This window comes from Triplophysa rosa, linkage group LG13 (genome assembly GCF_024868665.1).
Source record: "Triplophysa rosa linkage group LG13, Trosa_1v2, whole genome shotgun sequence".
Classification (NCBI taxonomy): Eukaryota; Metazoa; Chordata; class Actinopteri; order Cypriniformes; family Nemacheilidae; genus Triplophysa; species Triplophysa rosa.
Window position 1 is genome coordinate 12702194 of NC_079902.1, and position 21462 is coordinate 12723655.

Sequence of the window (21462 nt, forward strand, 5' to 3'; positions counted from 1 at the left end):
TGTTAGTTCATGAGGACATGCAAGTTCATTCCCAAGTACACATGTATTTATAAAAGAACCTAAATGTTTCAAACAAACTGAAACTGCAAGGCAATATCATGGACGTAAAAGATGAAGTTTTGTCCATCTACAACTAAACAAAACTATATTTGTTCTAACCTGTCTACCAGATCTTTATGTTCTGGTGTCGCCAGCGAATTCCATTTGTCAAAACACTAATGAGGGACTGCTTAGCATGCCCTTTCCAGGAAACAGTTTCTCGTGAAAAATACCATGTTAATCTCACATAAGGCCATGTTCAACAGGGCACACAGCATGAAAGTTTAAAAACGAAAAAATGTAGATGAAACAAATGTTTTAAAAAAGGCTGACGGATTGAGAAAGACAGGAAGAAGAGTGGACGTTTAGCTCTTGTTGCAATCCCCTCTTCAGACAGGTGGCCAAGACAAAGTTAAAAGAAGCTAGAGAAAGAAAGGAAACACAAACGCTGATTAGAAAGTACCAGGAAGTCATTGAACACATCAGCGCCAGTGGGAAATCAACTATATATCAGTCAATAAGAAATGGACACTCTTGATTTTTCTTTTGCCAGCCATAAGCATTAAGCATTTGGAATGTGGGTGGATAGGAGAACACACCGTTCCTCTGCACTGCTTTATATGCACTGTGAATCTTCTAAAACAGAAGTCATTTCCAATTTGCTTAATTTTTTGGTTATAGTATATATATGTTCCTTCCCCACATCCCTGAAAAGGCAAACATCTTGCAGCGTGTTAGTCACACAACACATCAGAAAACATACACCACTTATAAGCGCAGCTCTAAGCAAATCACACAATAAATACAATGTTAGTCAAAGTTGCAGAAAGAGCCCACAATAGAAACACAAGAAGTGATCTGAGAAATGCACAGGGCTGTGTTCCCACGGTCTCCCCTTTTAATCTTGGGGTAAGAGTTAACCAAAGTCTTGACCCGGTCCCTTATCAAAGCCATATTACTCAGTGCAGAGCCAGGGATTACTGCAAAGGAAAGTAAATACAGACACGGCAGTGAGCAGAGACACTGGAGGGAAGCAAGAGAGTTAATCAAATGATAAAACCCATAACGTCAACCAGCATGAAATAAACACTTGAAAATCTGGCATCTGCTTTGACACAGATAGTTGGTTGATAAAGTTAGTTGCTAAAGCTGGCTAAACCTAATTTCATATTTTATTCATGTAAAGATCTTCTTTATGATGATGTACGGCTACATTTGGTTTGGGGAAGCTGTCCAGATTCTCTTAACTTGGCTACAGACACCTCTAAACAATGAAAATACATCAAGATGTAGGATAAACATTATTGGTGTTGCAATGAGAATTTACAATAAAATTACAGTCACCAATTACTGAATTCATTTGGAAATGAGATTTTTAAAGCACTCTCCAAATGAAACGCAGTCCATTTCACCCAAAATGATGCTGCTTTAACTTGTACACAAATAAACATTTTGTATTATTTATTGTTTAAGTGATGTAAGTATGTAATGCAGAATTGTCATAGACAACGACTCTTTCACAGTTTTAAGGGTTTGTATAAAGAATGCATTTTATTACTAGTACAAATATTGGTCCCTTTGAAATTGAATAAAAGCTGGGATTTCTTAAATTTGTGAAAAACAAAAGCCATTTAATGACGTGCTATAAAAAGGTGCTTACATTTGTATCAAATGTGCCAAAAAGAAGCTTGTCCAAGCATTGCAATGACAGATTTATAAAAATCATTGAGGTATGACTGCAGTTGACTGGACAGTATCTGTGTGACATGCATTGAGCAAAAATGAGACAAAACAACAAAATACCAAAACACCAGTTCATTACTTCTACCTTTCCTAAAGCTTCACTCTCAGGTTCCAATGAACAGTAAAAATAACCGTTTGATGCCTTAAAACTAATTCACTGTATGACCAATCTGAAAGTCGTAGTTCACCCAAAAATGAAAAAATCTGTCATCATTTACTCGCCTGTGTCATTTCAAACCTGTATGGCTTTCTTTCTTCTGCAGAACGCAAAAGAAGATATTTTAAAGAATGTTTTTAACCGAAACAGCGAAGGCACTCACTGCATTGGTTTTGTGTCCATACAGTAGAAGTGAATGGGTGCTGCCGCTGTTTGGTTACCAACTTTCTGTGTTCTGCGGAAGAAAGAAAGTCATACATGTTTGAAATGACAAGAGTGTGAGTCAATTTTTGGGTGAACTATCACTTGAATGCTGTCTTATTTAACAAGCCCTTGTTTTTCTAACAATTCTGGTACTATTAATACAAGTCGGCTGTCTCATTTTAGCCTGTTTTCTTACTACTGCCAACCCACGACAGTAGTCACTCATGTTCAAGGCAACTCATACTCTAGTCATGCAGAACAAAGCAACAGCATTGACATCACAAAACAGCAAAACAGAGATGTAAAAACAAAAGTTAACGTATCAAACGATCTAAACGAAGGACTCCATTCACAGTTAATATCCCTCCTCAGCTGTGTTATGCGTGAAATCGGGAGGGGGGAGATGGGGGAGGCAGGGGGGAGAAGGGAGAGGGAAACAGCATGGCTCAGGAGCACTGAGCACTGCATTCACAGCGGGCAGGGGGAGCACTTTCTACAGGAATCCTGAACTGGAAATGAGAGAGAAGGAAGATTATTGTTCCCTACAGGTTACACTCACTCTTATATTCACACATTAACAAAGACGATGATCTACTGTCAGTCATGCATGTGTCAAAATTAAGCTATAAAAAAAGACTGCAGAGGGCATATGTGGTAAGGCTTTGAGCAACAGTCATTACATCATCCTCAGCTTTATTAAGAAACTGGATATCAAAAACATAAAGACTGTTGTATTTAGTCATATAAAAAGGTCTGTGGCAAGGGATTGTGCACTAAGCAACAGAATTGTTTTAAGGCCAAGTCCTGGACTAGTGTGAGCGGCTATAAAAAGCGAGTCATGAAAGGCTCTTTTGTGTGAAATTGCGGAGAAGCAGTGCAGTTCTAACAACAGCAGATTGTTATGGATTCAGATGGCTGCACATCACACAGGGAGAGCAATAAACTCTCACCCAGCACTGGTGACATAATATCTCCTGCTGTTAGCACACAGACATTCTTTACACAGGATAAAAGACGACTTATAATTAGAAATAACTGTAATTGCAATGACGGTGTTTTAATATCGCAACGACTGAGTGACTGTCATCATTAAATGCATTGCAATTTAGTTCCCTCATGCAAATGAGGGTTGTCCTTATAAGGAATAGTTCACCCAAAAATAAATATTCTGTCATCATTTACTCGCCATCTTGTCATTTCAAACCTTTATGACTATTTCTTCTGCAGAACACAAAAGATGATATTTTAAAGAATGTTGGTAACCAAACAACACTGGCCCCTATTGACTTCCATTGTATGGACACAGAACCACAGACACGTTTTTCAAAAATCTTCATTTGTGTTCCACAGAAGAAAGAGTCGAATATACGTTTTAACAACATGAGGGTGAATAACTGCCGATAGAATTTTTATTTTTGGGTGAACTATCCCTTTAAGAGATACTTTGAAAGCCTTACCAGCATAAGGTGTCTCATGCGGGACTGGGAGCAGGTGGAGGGTTAACTGGAAAACAGCATGGATGAGATGTACATAACACATGCACACAAGACACCTTACATGTACAAACACTTAAGTAACCCCAAACAAGTATCTGCACCCTTGAGCCACACTTAAATATGTATTCATGTCATTGCGTTACATTTGGTAACATTTCTACATGTTTAAATGGGGCTTAAAATACATTTGGGGTCACTGCACATGCAACATCAAAGAATGAACATTGTACATGCCCTGCCCTGTATGAACACTGAGGAATACTGTATGATTTCTCTGACTCTCTTTTTAAAGTATACGCAGGAATAGATACCACCCACAGGATTGTGGAAAGGTGGCAGCAGCTAGAATCTGGGCTGTTACTGCAAAGGAAACAGGTTCAATCCTTATAGTCCCCATTAACCAGTAGCAATCGCCATTACTTCAGTATTCTGATGTGTAAATTCATTAGATATATAAAAAATAGTAGTTTCGTTTTCAGAACTAAGCTCCGCCCTCTCGCCGTGTGTTGTGGGTAACCGTTAGTGTCCATCGTTCTGCACTTAGAATTTCTACCAGAAGTAGAAGACCATCCAGGAATCTTTGGAATACTATTTTCAACATACTACGATTTGGGACATACCAGTTCTACTTTCGAATACTATTTAGGACAGATAGTATGCGGATTGGGATGCAGCATGTGACTGAGAATTGCTGACAGAGAAACTGTAGTGTTGCTAAGGTCACTTGCTATGACATCACCACTGTGGATTTAGTCCAAGGTGTCTTCTTTTGCACTTAGCATAATACAAACATAAAACATAATCTAAATAGTATGAAATCAAAACCGAACAGTGTTTCCTCAGTTTCTTTTACTTCTTTAAAAGAAAACAAAAGGTGTTTAAAGGAGTGGACTGCTGCCAGTGAAGACATACACGGCACTCGGGGGACAGGCAGATCATTAAAATCAGGATAGATTGATATAAAAACAATAAAACTGTAAACCGTGTTTGTGCAAGTATCTTCGTCCCATTCAATAGCCAGGTGAACGAGCGAATCATCTTGAATACACAACCGTGAGTGATTACCAGCACAATGAAAGCTGTGATTCTGCACTAAAAGCAAAATCATCTCTTCCATATACAGTAAATCAGAGCTGAGAATTAGGCCATGCACTGGGTAACATACCATAACTAATCTAATAGTTATCTAATCTAATCTAACTAATTTTGTTGAATTCGTTCTGTATGTCAGAAAAAGAGCTCTTTTCTGTTTTAATGTACATGATCTTTAATGAATAAAGTATTGTACTGTTACTTACTAATAAAGAGCTGATTTTTCTTTTTTACAAGATTGGCTTTATTTCAACAACATTATTTATACCTAAAAGACCTACACTTATTCCACAGTCCTCCTGATCTGTTACTTTTTTCTCCTCACATAAAGGCACCACACACTTCTGGTGTTAAAGGGATAGTTCACACAAAAATGAAAATTCTGTCATCATTTGCTCACCCTCATGTTATTCCATACCTGTATAAATAACTTTGTTCTGTTGAACACAAAGAAATATATTTGGAAGAACGTTAGCAATTTTCAATTCTGTAACATCATTGACTACCACTAACAGAATTTTCCTTTTTTGGGTGAACTATCCCTTTAAGGTTTTTCATCCCATAACAGAAATACACTATTATCCATACTAAAAATGTAAAAACTGCATAAATAATTATTACTACCAAAACACAAAAACATGAATAGCAATATGCTTGAACTGATAAATCATGAATGTTTGCATAACACTTAGACAACGCCTGTTTAGCAGCATTTGTTCCCTAAATTCAGCACCCCTTGAAATCAAATGTAAACATTGGTTAAATGCATACACATGAGCTTTGTGTATGTCAGAGAGGGAAGTTTGTGTTGTTTGGGGATCATGTAGAGGTCAATACTTACTTTTTCCTCTCTTTGTCTCTCTTGAGTGTGGTGGAGGCTCCTGCCTGCTGGGCCTGAGACTGCAGGAGCTCTGCAGCCGTCTTCTTCTGCTTGAAGCCGTTCAACTCATCATCCAGAGATTTTTTCTTATCCTCTAGTTTCTTCTTCTCATCCTGGTGGAGCTTCTTGAGACGGTCAAACTTTTCGTGCAGCTGTGACGTAAACACCAGAGTCAGCGCAACAAGCTAAATTTAGTTCCACTTAAATGACATCACAAAAACCACACATCACAACGAAAACAAAACTTGGTATCAATCGTAAAACAGTCTAACCCAGTAGTAAGCTTTGTCTGAATCTGTTTAAATGACTGTTTGTCTGTATTTCTGTTTTAGAGCTGTAAATCATTGTAATTGCAAACCTACGAATTATGACGTGCGAGCTGTGTGTAATACTTTTTTGATTATGTTTGTTTTTGTAAACAAAATATTAGACTACAACCACAAACAAACCTCCTTTTCTGCCTCTTTCAGCTCGGCCTCTTTCTCTTTGACTCTCTGGACAAACATCTGCCTCATCTCCTCCTCTTTCTTCTGCAGCTCGCCCATGAACTCGTTCCTCTTGGCTTCATATGTTTCCTGCAGGCTGAACCCACCAAACATCAAAAATCATTTAGAGACATTTAACCCTTTATGAAAAACATTTGTTTAAAAATATAATTTCGAAGAACAAGAAACGGGTAAGACAATCAAGAACAACTGGAGTAAACTGCATTGCAGATTAAAAATATACAAATTAAAACCATTATATTGTTAGAGCGCGTGTCTTATTGCAATGCTAATCGTTTTCTTCATTTCTTCTGTATTTGTGACAGATGTTTGTGTGAAGGTGACCCTCTTCACCTGAAGGGTTTGCTGTCGGGGTCAGTGTCTTTGAAGCCCATCTCCTCCAGCTTGCAGCGGCGGTAGAGCTCATAGTGGCGTGTGTGAGTTTGCTCTCGTAGGTCCTCCATGTTCACCCTGATCAACATCTCTCTCAGCTTGACAAAGTCACAGTGATTCTCGTTTTCCACTGGAAATACAGAACACACCATATTCAATGGAAAATGACCACAGGCTTATCGGGACGAGATTTTATTAGCTCTTCTAAAAATAGAAAGAGAAAAGACATCTCATAAAAGATTGTTCCAAGTCACTATTTGCGTTACATCTTTTGATACTTATTTGCTAGCATGTTATTATTTGCTTTCTAAACCTTCAGAATAACAGTTGTTTTCTCCATTACGGTGCATGTGACCAAGTTGATGTTTATAATATAAACCCCTTTCTGTTCTCACGCTATCTAAAAATGCTGCTTGATCTACACTGTTTGTGTAAAAAATATTATTTCTTAGTACACTGATTTTCAATCATTTACAGACATTAAGCTATTCGAGATGTAAAACAGCATGTGCACACAACACGAGTAAACACGTTACACACGGCGGTGGTGGTGCATGAAAACACGTATATCGCAGATATTCATATATTTTCTCAGTCAGGTCAGCCTTACAGCAGACTATATTAAGCAACCCCACGTGAGCTGCCCTGCGGCTTCATTCACCGGCAGAGAGAGAGAGATTCAGAGTGATGTCACAGACAGCCGGAGGATAGGCACAGCACAGCTGCTGTAACGCCTCAGATCAATCCTCTGTGTGCACAAAACACACATTCATGTGAACAGACAGGACAAACTGTGAATGAAGTAAACTAAACCTACAAAGCACAGAAAACATGACTAATGAATATTCCAGCAACATGTATCCAATGCTTTCAGATAAAGGCAAACGAATAAAGATCAAATAGACAATGTATAGTGTATAAAATTATGTTAAAATAGAAAATACAGTAAAGTCATTGAAATACTATACAGTTATTAAATATACATTAAAATGATAGTTCACCCAAAAATGAAAATTCTGTCATTATTTACTCACCCTCTTGTCATTTCCAACACAAAAGAAGATTTTTTTAAAGAATGTTTGTAATTGGCACCCATTCACTTGCATTGGTTTTGTGTCCATACAATAGAGAGTATGCACGTGACGTCACTTTCCCACAGGAGCACGCCAAAACACACTCCCTTGAGTGGCAAAACTCTGAGCAAAATGGCTGCTTCGGGAAACGCAATTCCGCGCAGCATATCAGTGTCCAAGGACACCTGGTTCCTTTGTAAGTCGTAAGGATCACCATCGAGTCCAACTGCTTTTAATTTCAGCAAATAATTGCGTGTTTTAGTCCCGTTTTTTTTGTTGCTCCTATTGAAAGCAGCCATTTTGCTACGTGTTTTACCACTCAAGGGAGCGTGTCCTGGCACTCAAGGGGGCGTGTCCCAGCGTGTTCACGTGGGAAAGTGACGTCAATGCATTCCCTCTATAGAAGTGAATGGTTGCCGGCACTGTTCGGTTACCAACTTTCTTCAAAATATATTCTTTTGTGCTCTGGGGAAGAAAGAAAGTGATACAGGTTTGAAATGACAAGGTTGAGTAAATGATGACAGATTTTTTTTTTGGCGGGGTGAACTACGGTTATGCCACGGGGCTGTTGAATGCTTCATTCTGATTGTGCATTATTTTTAGTCAAAGGCACACCTATGAAGTAGTTCCAGACCTGTTGACCGAGGTTTATTATCAGAAATGACTGATTCTTCTCTATCTGTATTGGTAGGGAGTGTCTGCACACAGCGTTGTGTGACGGGAGGGGACGGAATGGGTTTGAATGTCCTGAACAGAGAGGCCACGGCCAAACAGAGGGAAGAGCTCCGTGTCACTTCCTCTAGAAGACGTGACCAGCACTTACCCTGCACGGTTCCCCAGGGGTACTGGCGTGCTCGCACCATCTTGTTCCCAATCTTCACTTCCTCAGTGCTTCCCACCACTGCAAATGGCAAATGACCCTGCAGAGCAGACATAAAAAACCCCACATGCAAATAAATTAGTAGAAAAAAACTCTTCTATTTATAATTCTTACGGTAACACAAATGATGACACATCATTGAAATCCATGTGCATGTAAGCTCACATTTATGCATTTACAAGAATAAACTTTTAGTATAATGCTTTATTTGACATGAGTAATATCTAAGCAAGGAAGGGCCTTCAAAACATAATGTATGAGGGCATAACAGAGCAAAGAGGTGAATGGAATGTGTCCTGAGACCCAAATGTTAACCAGCAATGAAAAATGCCCTGCTTGGTGAAATAGTTCATTTCTTGATTTATTCAATGTTATGTAGCCAAACAAACAGCAGTTCTGTTTTTTGTTTTTTCTACAACAACAGCTCTCTCTCTCTCTCTCTCTCTCTCTCTCTTGTGAGAGTATAATGATGTATGTCTCTTATTGTTGTGTCATTTCCTGTGAGCAAACACAAGCAGGAAAGCTGGCCAGCAGATGGACACCATCACTTAAAACTGCTCAGGATGTGAAATGAAAACTGCTTATGTGTTGCCTCATCCAAAGCAGATTATTTGTGATTGATTCTATCTGGAAGTGAATTTTACTGGAAGCATCATGCATTTGAAAGAAGTTCCTTACGTTCATGGTCGAGTTGATCTCGGCCACAGTCTCGTCATCAGTGGGGAACTGGTAGATCTGGACGCCATTGCTCACCAGCTCACTCGTGATTTTGATTTTGAATTTGGCAAGTTCACTCTTTGAGATGGCATCTGATTTGGCAATGATGGGAATGATGTTCACCTGTAGGTAAGAGAAGCGAGACTTCATTTGCAAACACATGACTTCAATCTTCTTCGCTCACCCAATAGGGCACAATGTAGCACAGTGAACTCTGACCTGAACCATTAAAAAGTCATTTGACCAAAAGAGAATGTAAATGTGGCTAATTGAACCTTTTGGCTATATTGTGCAGTGCATTATTTTGTATTTGCCTTGTATTATTTAATAAAAACAGATGCCCTTTAGCCTGACATCATATGTCCGAAATACAATCATTTCACATATTCAAAGCATGAAAAACACCTTTAGGCATTTAGAAATAGACAATATTTTATCACAGCATGTCATCCACATACACTATGATGTAAAACCACAAACCACAAGGACGACAATGACCAGACTTCTGCTTTTAATGATATACAAAGGTCTCAAAAGGCTCTGATGAGTACACATTTTCCCTTCACAAAGCCCGATCTTCTCTGTCAGGCAGTAAATAGCTAAATCTCCATGCAAGAATTTCAAAGCAACCTCAGAAACATCTGCCTGACTGAAGATATTTATATATATCCTAAGACACTGAGATTCACCCCTCCTGTTTTTTGACTGAAATAAATGGCAAACAGATTACATAAACTTTATTTTTTATGCAAAAGTTTTCATAAAGCAAGGCCGATGCAATTAGGGTGAACTCCACAAAACCTCTGCAAGCTTACATAACACCTCTCTCTGGTTGTGTTAGAATGTACATGTCATGCTTAAATCTATTCAAGATGGACTGAAAATATACAGGCAATCAATATAAATATATTTAATCCCAACTCTCAATGAGGTTTAAATTGTAACTATGCAACGTGAGTGGTAACCATCACCCATCTTTTCTCTCTTACACACATACATATGGAGTGCTCCCATCCATCCCGCTCATATTTTTACACTCCCGCCACCCACACCACCCACTAGTACTACTCTCAGGAGCCAGACCACTCGCTTTAAGCTTTTCCTGTAACTTACTACTGACGAACTGTTAGTGTAAAACACACAACACTAATAAAGGTTTGGGCACAGTGTGAATATGCAGGACTACTGTAGGCTACTGTAGCTTCTTATGGTTCAGGAACTCTGTGTACAGAGACACAAAGAGAGATAAAAGAGAACACAATATTACACACTTGACCTTCACTACCGTCATCTACACAGCTCCTTTGACACTAAATGCACCACAGCCATCGGTCGACTGCTTAATAACCGCATGCAATTAAAACATGAACTGCTCTGTACAGAGAAACGAGAGGGTCAATCCTAAATTTCTACCAATTCATAGGTTTCTAATAGTTCATAAGCTCGAAATTCCATAACAGATATAAATAAACAATACAACAGTGATTCAATAGACAAGTGTGATCAAACATACACTTCACTGACCTTACTGTCCAGTTTTTTCATAGTAACTAGGTCAAGGGACTTTAGCGAATGTCCGGTGGGGGCGATGAAATACAGACAAGCGTGGATCCGTGTATCATGATAACTGTGTAGGGTGCGTTTAATCTTCAGCTCCTCCTGAAGGTACGCTTCAAACTGAGCATCAATGAACTCCACGATAGACTTGTAACTGAAGAAAATAAAGATTTAAGCATTTGGAATAAGAAAATCTGCTTGTAACGCACAAAGAGGTACTTTGGATGCTACATTAGCTAGTAGATAGTCACTACACATCTTGAAGCTTATGCCAGAATTGAATTTATTGATTTTAGTTTAGCTTTTAATACCATTAGGACTGGGATTCTATTACAATGGCTTTAAAGACTGGGAACTAATGGCAACCATTTAATGTGGCGCTAAGATTTTTATAAGATTAAGGTTCCAAGTCTGAGGATAGTTGTGAACACAGGTACGGTACAAAATTGCAAACTGAGAGTTGAGAGTAAAGCCCATTGCACATTGAGTCCGAAATTTGCGTCCGAAATTTCCGCACGTTAAAAAATAAATACGACCTCACGTTGTGTCAATCACATTTACACACTGTCTCCGATATTTTCGTCCGTCATAAAAAAATTCGGACCGGGTTCGATTTTCTGAGTTTTTCGCATCCGTCAAGCATTTTGAGTGGCCTTTTTTAACAATTCAGAGAGACCGTACAAACGAGAGGCAAATACGAAAAAACGCATACGAAAATTTTAGACTGTATGTGCAAAGACCTTTACTGCCACAAAAAAAACAAAAAAACCTTTTGTCTGAATAATAATGATCTAATCCATTTCAAACCTGTAGGACTTTCTTTCTTCTGCAGAACACAAAAGATGATATTTCGAAAAACGTTGGTAACAGAACAGCACAGGTTTTTAACAATATTCTTCAAACTATTTTTTGTGTTCTGTTGAAGAAGGAAAGTCCTACTGGTTTGAAACGACAAAAGGGCATGCAAATGATAACAAATCTCGTTTTGAAAGTGAACTACGCCTTTAAAACAAAGTGTTAAAAGCAGGAACAAACAGATTTTCATGAAATCAGCATCAACTGCTCCTATGTTGCAAAGAAAACAATTGGGGCTGGGGTATTAGAGGGTATTTTCCAAAGGGAGGCTCAAGTGTAATCTGTCACTAGAGTAAAAGGGAGAAACGCCAAATAAAAATAAATCCTGAAATGAATTTCATTTACCAGCTTTTTGAAGCTGAAGATGTAATTGCAATAAAAATGTCAAAAATAACAACAATGGAAACCAGAATCAAATTTTCCTAATGGTAGTTTAACAGAAGAACAGTTTGGTAAGGTCACTTATAAGTGTATTATGTACCATAGGAAGCTTATAATCACAGGGTACGTTGTGTATCCGAGTATCAATTACAATAGGTTTGCATGATCACATTTGATCATTAGCAGATCTCACCTGTCCTCTTTGTTGATCTGATCTCCAAAGCCTACAGTGTTGACCATAGTCAGCTTAAGGCGAACATTGCTCTCCTGCAGCTCGTAAGTGTTGGACTTGAGCTGCACCCCGGGCTGGTTGTGCTGCGTAGGCTCACCCTCAAACTTGGTATTGAACAGGGTGTCCATGAGGGTGGACTTTCCCAAACCCGTCTCCCCTGTGATAAACACATAACAATAAACTCAGATAGTCCAAGCTCAAATGCACATCACTGACCAGCCAATAATGCGGTGTCAGGTTGGTCATGCAGTGTTTTAAAAGTGTCACTTTTGTTAACCTACAAATAGTTTTCCTTTAGTCTGTGCACATTAGGCTGAAATTGGAAGCAATCTAGCATTAAAACACACCTCATGATTAATGTAAGTGTTTAAACTGATGAATATGCTGCAGATGGTACCCTCCAGAACAGGGCTGGGCGATATGGCAAAAAAGTAAACTCGATAGTTTTTTTCTATATTGATCAATAACGATATTTATTTCGATATATATTTAATTAAAAAACTGTATTTAAAATAATCTATTTTAAATACAGTTTATTAACAAAAGTTAACCTTTAACCAGTTAAAATTAAAATTAAATTAAATGAATGCACTGCTGCAACACAGAGGATATTAGGCCATAAACAACATGTACCAGTTCATTCAGTCTCATTTAGACTCAATTGACTCGTTAAGTAAAGGGAGTGTTCATTCAGTACATTCAACCAATGAAAGGGCTCCGTTACTGTGTACATTCGAACGCTATTGGCTCAGCACCTGCGCACATACATAACGCTGCAATAATGTCTTGCTCGAGTAGTGTGGGATTCATTCAATGCATTCAGTGAACCTCAGTGAACCTTAAAGACATCTCACATAAACTGTAGTACATTTCTTTAATCATGCAAGCATCTTACATACAAGGTTCAATATTTTAATGTGCACACAAACTCACTTCATTACATCCCTGATCTGTCCAGGGCAGCGCTGGTTTGTTTCATAAGCACCAGCTCATGTTAGCAGATATGTTAACGATGGATATAAAAACGTTTGTGCTTGAGTTTCGAAGTAACTCACTTGCAATTGCGCCTCAAGTTTGTTTTGTTTAACCGGAGATTGCGAAAAAAAATAAGACACTTTATAAACCGCGTGATGACAACTCGAGGTTAGTTTCACCTTTGTTTCCGCTTCCAGTCATGTTTTCCTCCTCATGTCGAGTTTTCTTCGCCAAGTGCAGTATGAAATGGACTTTGTACTTTGACGCGTATGCTAAAAGCTGCACGCTGACTGACTGTTGTTGCATTTATTTCTGCGTTCTGTTAGACTGTAAGATTAATCTATATCGAGTCAAAATGCCAATAGCTTATCATCGTTTTTGAATTACATTCTATCGCGATTCGATGTGATATCGTTTATCGGCACAGCCCTACTCCAGAATAAGTGTGTAAAGAACTAAGCCATTCAGCAAATCCTCTCTCACTCGACCTCAAGGTCCTATTCTTGCTCTCCTGACAGCCACAAGAGCAGTAGAAATGGACATCATGCAACACCACCAGAATGTTAATTATATAGATGGCTCACATTTGCCCTTTTTTCATGGCAAATCAGCCTGCAGATTCCATTCCCACAAGCCCTTGTTCTGCTTTCACAGCAGGCCTGAGCAACGAGCCTCTTCTGACACCTAAATATAAAGCAGCAATTTCCTTCCCAGATCAAATCATACCGCTGGAGAGCAGAAGCTCCTGAGGCTAAATTCAAGACAACACAGGCATCACACACTGGTCATTTTGTCCAAATAGTCCAGTTAATCAAAGCTTATTGAAGTTAATCAAGAGTCTTCTCTCTTCAGAAAACACACAGTATGCAAGAACAATGCATTTACTAAACAAGGTGTTCGAAACATATTAAAGGGATAGTTCATCCAAAAATGAAAAAAATGTCATTTCATACCTGTATAAATTACTTTGTTCCGATAAACACAAATAAAGATATTTGGAAGAATGTTAGTCATTTTCAGTTCTGGGACATCATTGACTACCCTAGTAGGAAGAATTAAATGGTTGTCAAAGGTGAGAACTCATTGTTTTCCTAAATTCATCAAAATATCTCATTATGTGTTCAACAGAACAAAAAAATTAAATAAAAAATCCTACTATGGTAGTGGATGATGTCCCAGAACTGAAAATTGTTAACATTCTTCCAAATCTCTTTCTCTGTGTTCATTGGAACAAAGAAATGTGTACAGGTTTGAAACAACCTGAGGGTGAGTAAATGATGACAGAATTTTCACTTTGGATGAACTATCAGGTTTACCGTAATAATAACGTCCAACGGTTAGTATTACCGCATCATATTTTAATTACTGTTAAACCATACCGGTGTTACGGCTTGAAAAACCATGTCCAGCATCAAACAAAGTTATCAAGAGTATAATGTAGATGCAACATGAAACATGGGTTTTGTTCATTAATGTCAGGAGAGTAAATCAGGAGTATTGACATTCGGAACAAAATAACGCGAGACACCCCTATCTATTCACGTCTGCTCCTGTGAGTTTGTGATGACGGTGCTTCACTAATTAGGACTTTAATCCAAAAACGTGCACATTTGTGGAAAATTAGATATACTCACAAGTTTACTTCATATTTCTTTATAGAGTTTATACATTTTTCATTAAATGATGTGATATGAGATTGAAACTCCGTTCAGCTTGTTTCTTCTGCTATTCCACACAGTTACATCTCTGTTCCAAACCTGTGAAAATTTCGTTGTTCTGCTGAACACAAAGATACACATTTGGAAGAAAGTTTGTAACCAAACAGATCTGGGGCACTATAGACTTCCATAGCAGGAGAAAAAAAACTACTATTGTAGTTATTGGTGACCCAGAACTATTTAGTTTCACACAAACTTCAAAATTTCTTCTGTGGTCAACAGAATAAAGATTTACAGTATATACAGTATATGCTTTGGAACAATTTGAGGATGAGTAAATGATGACAGAATTTTCTTTTTTGGGTCAACAATCGCTTTGAGTCCCTTTTAAAGAGAAGAGTTCAAAAGATAAAGGTGAAAAAAGGACTTATCATAGGCACAAGAATATTCCTTTAATTATGTTTTTGGCAAATGTCCTCTTACTTATACTAATCTGATATGCATTATTTTCTATTGACGTCCCTAGACTATACGTATAGAAAGAGTATCACAGATTATATTGTCAACAATATCATTTTAATAAGAAAGGTTGCATCACATTGTGGTGTGTTCAATATTATATTACTTTGTGTTAGAATGGGGAACAGGGATTGGAATACTTTGCTTTTGGGAGCAATTCTTCAAAGGCACTCCACATAAAAGAGAATTTTAGATTTATAATGTATATTTATGAACAAATAACCTTGTACCATTACTGATCATTTTTAATAAAAATCCAGTAGTAATAAGACAAAAAAAACAATTTAAAAGATGATTAATTTACTCTTTCTTTCACTAAATATTTGTAGGATAACACTTGAAACATTTACATTTATGCGTTTGGCAGACGCTTTTATCCAAAGCGACTTACATTGCATTATACTATATACATTTGTTTCTAAGTATGTGCAATCCCTGGGATCAAACCCATGACTTTGCTCTAACCACTGAGCCACAGGAAACCAGGGTGTGAATGAAACCATACCATAAGTTCCTGCAACTGAACCCCATTAGTGCACCAGTATTTAGTAAGTGGGTCACAGAAGAGAATCAGTATGCATTTACATTGAAGGGGTGTGACAAATGGTTAGTTTTGCCCCAAGGAGAATGGGAGCTCCCGCATGACAAACTCACCAACACAGAGGATATTGAAGCAGAAGCCATGGTTGACGGATTTGTTGACCAGCTGGTCTGGCATGCTGTCGAAGCCAACATGACCAGAGAGTGGGACGGCACGTGCACCCTCTCCCTAATAAAAAACGAAACCACATAAAATGTAAAACAATCTTACTGTTTATTGCTTTTAGCAAATTAGAGTATTTTTGTTGTTGCAAGTGTCCACAGATCTGATGATGCAAAACAACTCGGTAAATGTATGAAAATAGGCTGTAGTCAATGTTTTTGACATGCACAGAAATGCTGTTTCAAATCTCAAAGGTGCTGTGCACTTCCTCTTTCCTGTCTGATCTCGACTGTTAAAACCACATCCAAGCAAACTAAACCTAAACTATATGTGATCAACGTCAAATGCTGCCATTAAATACATTTAGCTGTGAAACACAGTGGTTGCAAACAGTATGACACAAATGATTGCCGTTATGATGAATTCCGGCCTTATTATGCTTTAGCATTTCCTTTACAATTTTTCGCACTGGCCTGCAAAAACTCAGCCAGGAAAGGCTGTCTGCCCACATTTACAGCATATCCTCTGGCTGAGTGGGTGTGTGCACAATCTGCACATGTGACCTAAAATCATGATCCTGAAAAAAATAAGGTTTTACCAATGCACTTAATACATGATGGTCCATTACCTCACATATTACCATATATTGCATTTCAGTTAATGAAATATTTTTATTTTATTTTATAAACCAATAAAGGCACCAGTTCCTGACCATTATCGAATGAATAGAGTTTTGTAAATAATCTTTAGATACAAACTAACAGAAGCCAGGACTCTTGAGTATCTTACTGACAAAACAAACTTGTTCAGTCTGAACAAACTCATTCTGCCCCACATGTGCAACATTCCAAACCAAGACAACTGTAAAAAGACCAGGTGGTGGGGGTCTTCATTGACTGACCACACTGACTTCAAAACTATGTAAAGATTAGATTGTATCTATCAGTTATGCCATCTCATAGCTTTTGAGCTGAGGTCTCGACCATGCAGCCTTATGATGCGTAATGAGACAGCCTAATAAGATACGTATGAATCTACAGACGACTACAACATAAAGTTGATATTGTTTTCCATACCAGTTTCTGACATGCATGAACAAAATACTCAATGATAGACAACGCCCAGAATCAAGGATGGTAATGCAATGAAATATAACGGCATTAGATCAGCAAGAATTAGGTGCATTTTTTACAATACGATATGATTTAGGAATAGGCGCGTTTATGCATTTCTTGATTTTAAGCAGCCGTTTGTTTTACAAGTTAAAAGTCATCAGTCATGTTCCCGTTCATAACGGAATTCAAACCGACATTTTCGTCCGTTATTGTTGGCCCCTCATCATTAGCCATTTCACCCCAAAACAATGAATGGAGATAAATGTGTTATCGAAAATAATTTCTAAGCTTTATCGTTTCTTATCACGAGCACAAACGCAACACCAGATGCTTTAAATACTGTATAAATGATCTGTTTTGTGATAATGGGCCATCACGTTCACGAATAAATTTAAAATAACGTTACACATCGTTTTGAAATCTACATCACATCCGCTGAAATGCCTAACACGATTTGGACACTCTTGTCCGGTAACACGATAGCACATCTATAGAATAAAACATTGTTTTACCGCTTGTCGAGCTATCTCAGTGGCCGCCATGGTTCTCTCCTGCATCAAACCTTCCACAGGAAATTGTAGCCCGCACCGCACGCAGACTAGCAAAGCAACAGCGAAGGGAACTACACCATTGACTGTACCATTCACTTCTGATGCCGAAATCATGACAGCCTTCGATTAATTTTATAATAGCACACATTTTCAAATTGTGATCAATTATGCCGATATTGACCCAGGTCGAATATTCGTGTTAGGTGACGATTTTATAACTCAATTACCTAATGGCAAAAACATTTACTAGCGTGACCCCCGTTAGATTAAATGGTTCAGTCCATTTTGTCTTCAGATCAACCGAATGTAACGCATTTATCTACAGGTTTAGCAACTACAGATGCTAAAGGAATGTTTTAGCACAAAATGTTTTAAATATTTCATATTTTGCGTATGATTATATCACACTCTAAAGCCAATAAATACACGTCCTAATGTTAACGTGAAAAAATATATACAAATTACGTTTACGTTACATTTATGGCAGGTCTACGCTTTTATCCAAAGCGACTTAACGTTGCAAGTATGAGAGCATTAAACATTTCGTCAACGTGCCAAATAACAGTACTCGTAGTATATAAGCCATGTTGTAAAGTTTTAAAGTTGTATTTTACACACACACACACACACACACACACACACACACACACACACACACACACACACACACACACACACACACACACACATATATATATATATATATATATATATATATATACTGTATTATCTGTATTTATCTGAATTTTTGAATATATTTTTATTCTGTGTTGGTGTTATTTGTATGCACCATGGGTCTGAGAGTAACGCGATTTCAATCCTCTATATGTATGTAGGCTACTGTTTTTGGCAGAATTGACAGCAGACATTGACTTTTGATGTTAGGAGGATTAGAGCTCAAGTAAGCTAAAGGGAGAAAATTAACAACATGAAACACGAATTTTATAGACAAGCAACAAAGACGGTTATTGGTTAGTCAGATAAATGGGGAACAGGTATGTTTTGAGTTGTTTTTTTAAGTTGTTATGGATGCTGCAGCTCTGTCAATTAATTCCACCACCAGTTGCCCTTTTTGTTACCAATGTGCATGCGCGTGTGAAAGTGACCTATTTGTCAGGTATGGTGACCCATACCCGAAATGTGACCTCTGCATTTAAGCCATCCGGTAGTGAACACGCACAGCAAGTCGTGAACACACGTACACCCGGAGCAGTGGGCAGATATCACTGCAGCAAGTAGGGAAAGGTGCCTTGCTCAAGGGCACCTCAGTCGTTATACCGCATGCCCTGAGAATCGAACCTTCTGGTCACAAGTCCGACTCTCTAACCATTAGGCCACGACTGCCACGTGTTAATGAGAGAGAGCGATGGGTTCTCTATAATTTTGTATTATACATTATGGTGAATGTTATGAAAATGCAATTGTTTTTGTGTTTTTCGTTATTGTGTTCTGTTTAACGAAATCTCTTATTCAAATGTACATTAAATTTTAATTGAATGAGGTAGTGTGGTTTTACAAAAATACTTTTGACTTCCCTCTCTGTACCATCAGCCAACTGAATGGTCAGAAATGTAGTGGGTGTTTATTTAGTTACTGGTGCGTGAACTTTGGATCTGCAACTTTATGGGGAGGGTTACGGAAATGGCCACGATGAGGAAAACACACTCGAATAGTTTCGATTAGCTGAAAGACCTTTGTCTGCCTGTCTCTGTCAGAAACAAAATTCGGAGTTGTGAAGCACTAAACCACAGGAAAGTTTTGGACTGAAATGTGTGTAGACGTCATCACACAGGGACTACTTTGAGGCGTTAAAAGGTGAGAGAGCACAGGAATACGTAATTTACCTGAGATAGGATATGCATTAGCCTAACTCTTTCATTAAACTGGTAATTCTAGTAATATGTAAGAGTACGTTAAATCGATCACGATGTTTGATGTAGTTACTTTTTATATATAAAACGTACGTGAACAATTATGTCACTATAGCAACTATAGCAAGTTTTCTTTTCAGGATTAACCCCACGCTAATCTAAGGAGACCATATAAATTAATAGTCGCCAATAATTAAATACAAAAAGTAACTTTATAGCAAAGATCATCATTGTGAAAAATATCTGTTTCTGTGTGTAAAAAGGAACCAAAATGAGGAAGAAGCGCTCAGTCTTTTCTATAGGGAATTGCTCAAGAGAAAACAAAAGCATGCATATAAACGTCTGTTCCTACACAGACATAACAATACTGCATGTGATACTGAATATTTTTACAATAATTATTTGCATTAAAACATTGTTATTCTTGAATATTTCAGAGAAGATGCTTTTTCTGTTATGTAAGCCACTGCAGTTTGGATCTTATCTAAACGAGCGTAAAAACTAACTTCCCCTGATTCTGCCGGTATGTATGTTGGGGCCAGCAGTGGACCTGTGGTGTCAGAGGAACATTGTAATCCCCCCTCGGAAGAACCCGAAGATACAGACTGTAAAGATTCAGGAAATGCTGGAAGTAATTCTGGATCCCCTAAAAACAGAACAACCAGCCAAATCCGCTCAAGTCTTGAAGAGCGCTTATCCAGACACGGTGCTCGACCCGCATCTCCAGTGTTCAGCGCCTCCACGCGCAGATCCAGATTTCAGAAACTGGAGTTATGTGAGCCGGGCAGCAGCGCCTCCCAGAGACTATCGGTTGATGCTTCCGAGAAGAGCACTCTCACTCCCGCTATGCGCAAGAAGTATTTGAAAGAACTGTTTCTGAATAACAGATCTGGACTGTCAAGTATTCTGTCATCCGGACACTCGAGCTCATCGGCAAAAGACTGTGAAGACGCACTCTATGGGTTAAACGACACTGCCAACAGCTCTGCGTTTTGGGCTTTGGATCCCATGGAGCACGCGTGGATGCTGTCTGCTGTGGATGGGAATTATGACACCATGGTGGAGTTTCTTGCTGAAGACCCCAGTCTGCTGAGCAGAAAAGACTTCATCAGTGGTTACACAGCGCTACACTGGTTGGCCAAAAATGGCAAGGATGATGCATTGATTCGACTTCTCAAACATGCTGAGACAGAAGGCTTGCCTGTGAATGTTAACTTGAGAGGCAGTGGAGGTCTGACACCTCTTCATGTGGCTGCCATGCATAACCAGTACATGATAGTAAAGATACTGATCGGTGCTTTCAGTGCTAATACTGAAATCATGGACTACAATGGTAAAAGGGCGTGGCAATATCTTAAGGATAACGCACCAAGAGAAATGAAGGAGCTTCTTGGAGCTTGGGATGACGAACACACTGTAGGGTATTTAAACGTGAATAACAACAGTGTAAGTGAAGCTCAGGCAATAAAACACACTCAAGAAAATAAAGTTGAGGTGGACACTTCAGTGGGGAGAACGGGTTGGAGATTTGCATCTTTCAGAAGGCTTTTGTATAACGTAGGTTTGCTTGAAGAAAAATCCTGAAATGCCTCATTTGCTTTTATGCTTTAAGTGCTTAAAGTAAAACAATTACCTGTTATAAAATAAATGAAGTACAGTATGTACACATGGTAAAATCCTGTCAACCACATTTCTGACAACTGTTGCCTTCACATTTATTAAAATAAAAACTTAAAGGGTTTACTTTCTAACTATGTGAAAGATTTTTCTTTATTTTAAGAAATGACAAAAATGGAAAAATTAAAATGTCAATCTCAGAAAACCAGTGTTTTTACAATGTTGTTTTATGCAGAACAATCGGTTTCAAAACCACCAAGTAAAAATGT

The 21462-nt window shown here is 38.3% G+C and overlaps 2 protein-coding genes across 4 annotated transcripts; one reads left to right on the forward strand and one right to left on the reverse strand.

The window, feature by feature from the left end:
* Positions 1-255: 255 nt before the first annotated feature.
* Positions 256-17843, reverse strand: septin6 (septin 6). 3 transcript variants are annotated; one of them, XM_057349371.1, is made up of 11 exons: positions 17667-17843; positions 15991-16105; positions 12146-12341; positions 10684-10870; positions 9121-9282; positions 8386-8482; positions 6451-6619; positions 6061-6193; positions 5573-5763; positions 3601-3646; positions 468-2652 (listed from the first exon to the last, which is right to left on the reverse strand). In XM_057349371.1, exons 1-10 carry the CDS (start codon positions 17817-17819, stop codon positions 3643-3645), a joined length of 1407 nt encoding a protein of 468 aa, XP_057205354.1. In that variant the 5' UTR covers positions 17820-17843; the 3' UTR covers positions 468-2652; positions 3601-3642. The 3 variants fall into 3 exon arrangements, with proteins under 3 accessions (XP_057205353.1, XP_057205354.1, XP_057205352.1); XM_057349370.1 differs by lacking the exons at positions 468-2652; positions 3601-3646 and adding an exon at positions 256-461; XM_057349369.1 differs by lacking the exon at positions 3601-3646.
* A 1493-nt stretch (positions 17844-19336) lies between these two features.
* On the forward strand, positions 19337-21379 carry sowahd (sosondowah ankyrin repeat domain family d). The gene is made up of 2 exons (XM_057349574.1): positions 19337-19520; positions 20014-21379. The coding sequence occupies exon 2, from the start codon at positions 20102-20104 to the stop codon at positions 21158-21160; it is 1059 nt and encodes a 352-aa protein (XP_057205557.1). The 5' UTR covers positions 19337-19520; positions 20014-20101; the 3' UTR covers positions 21161-21379.
* Positions 21380-21462: the final 83 nt, after the last annotated feature.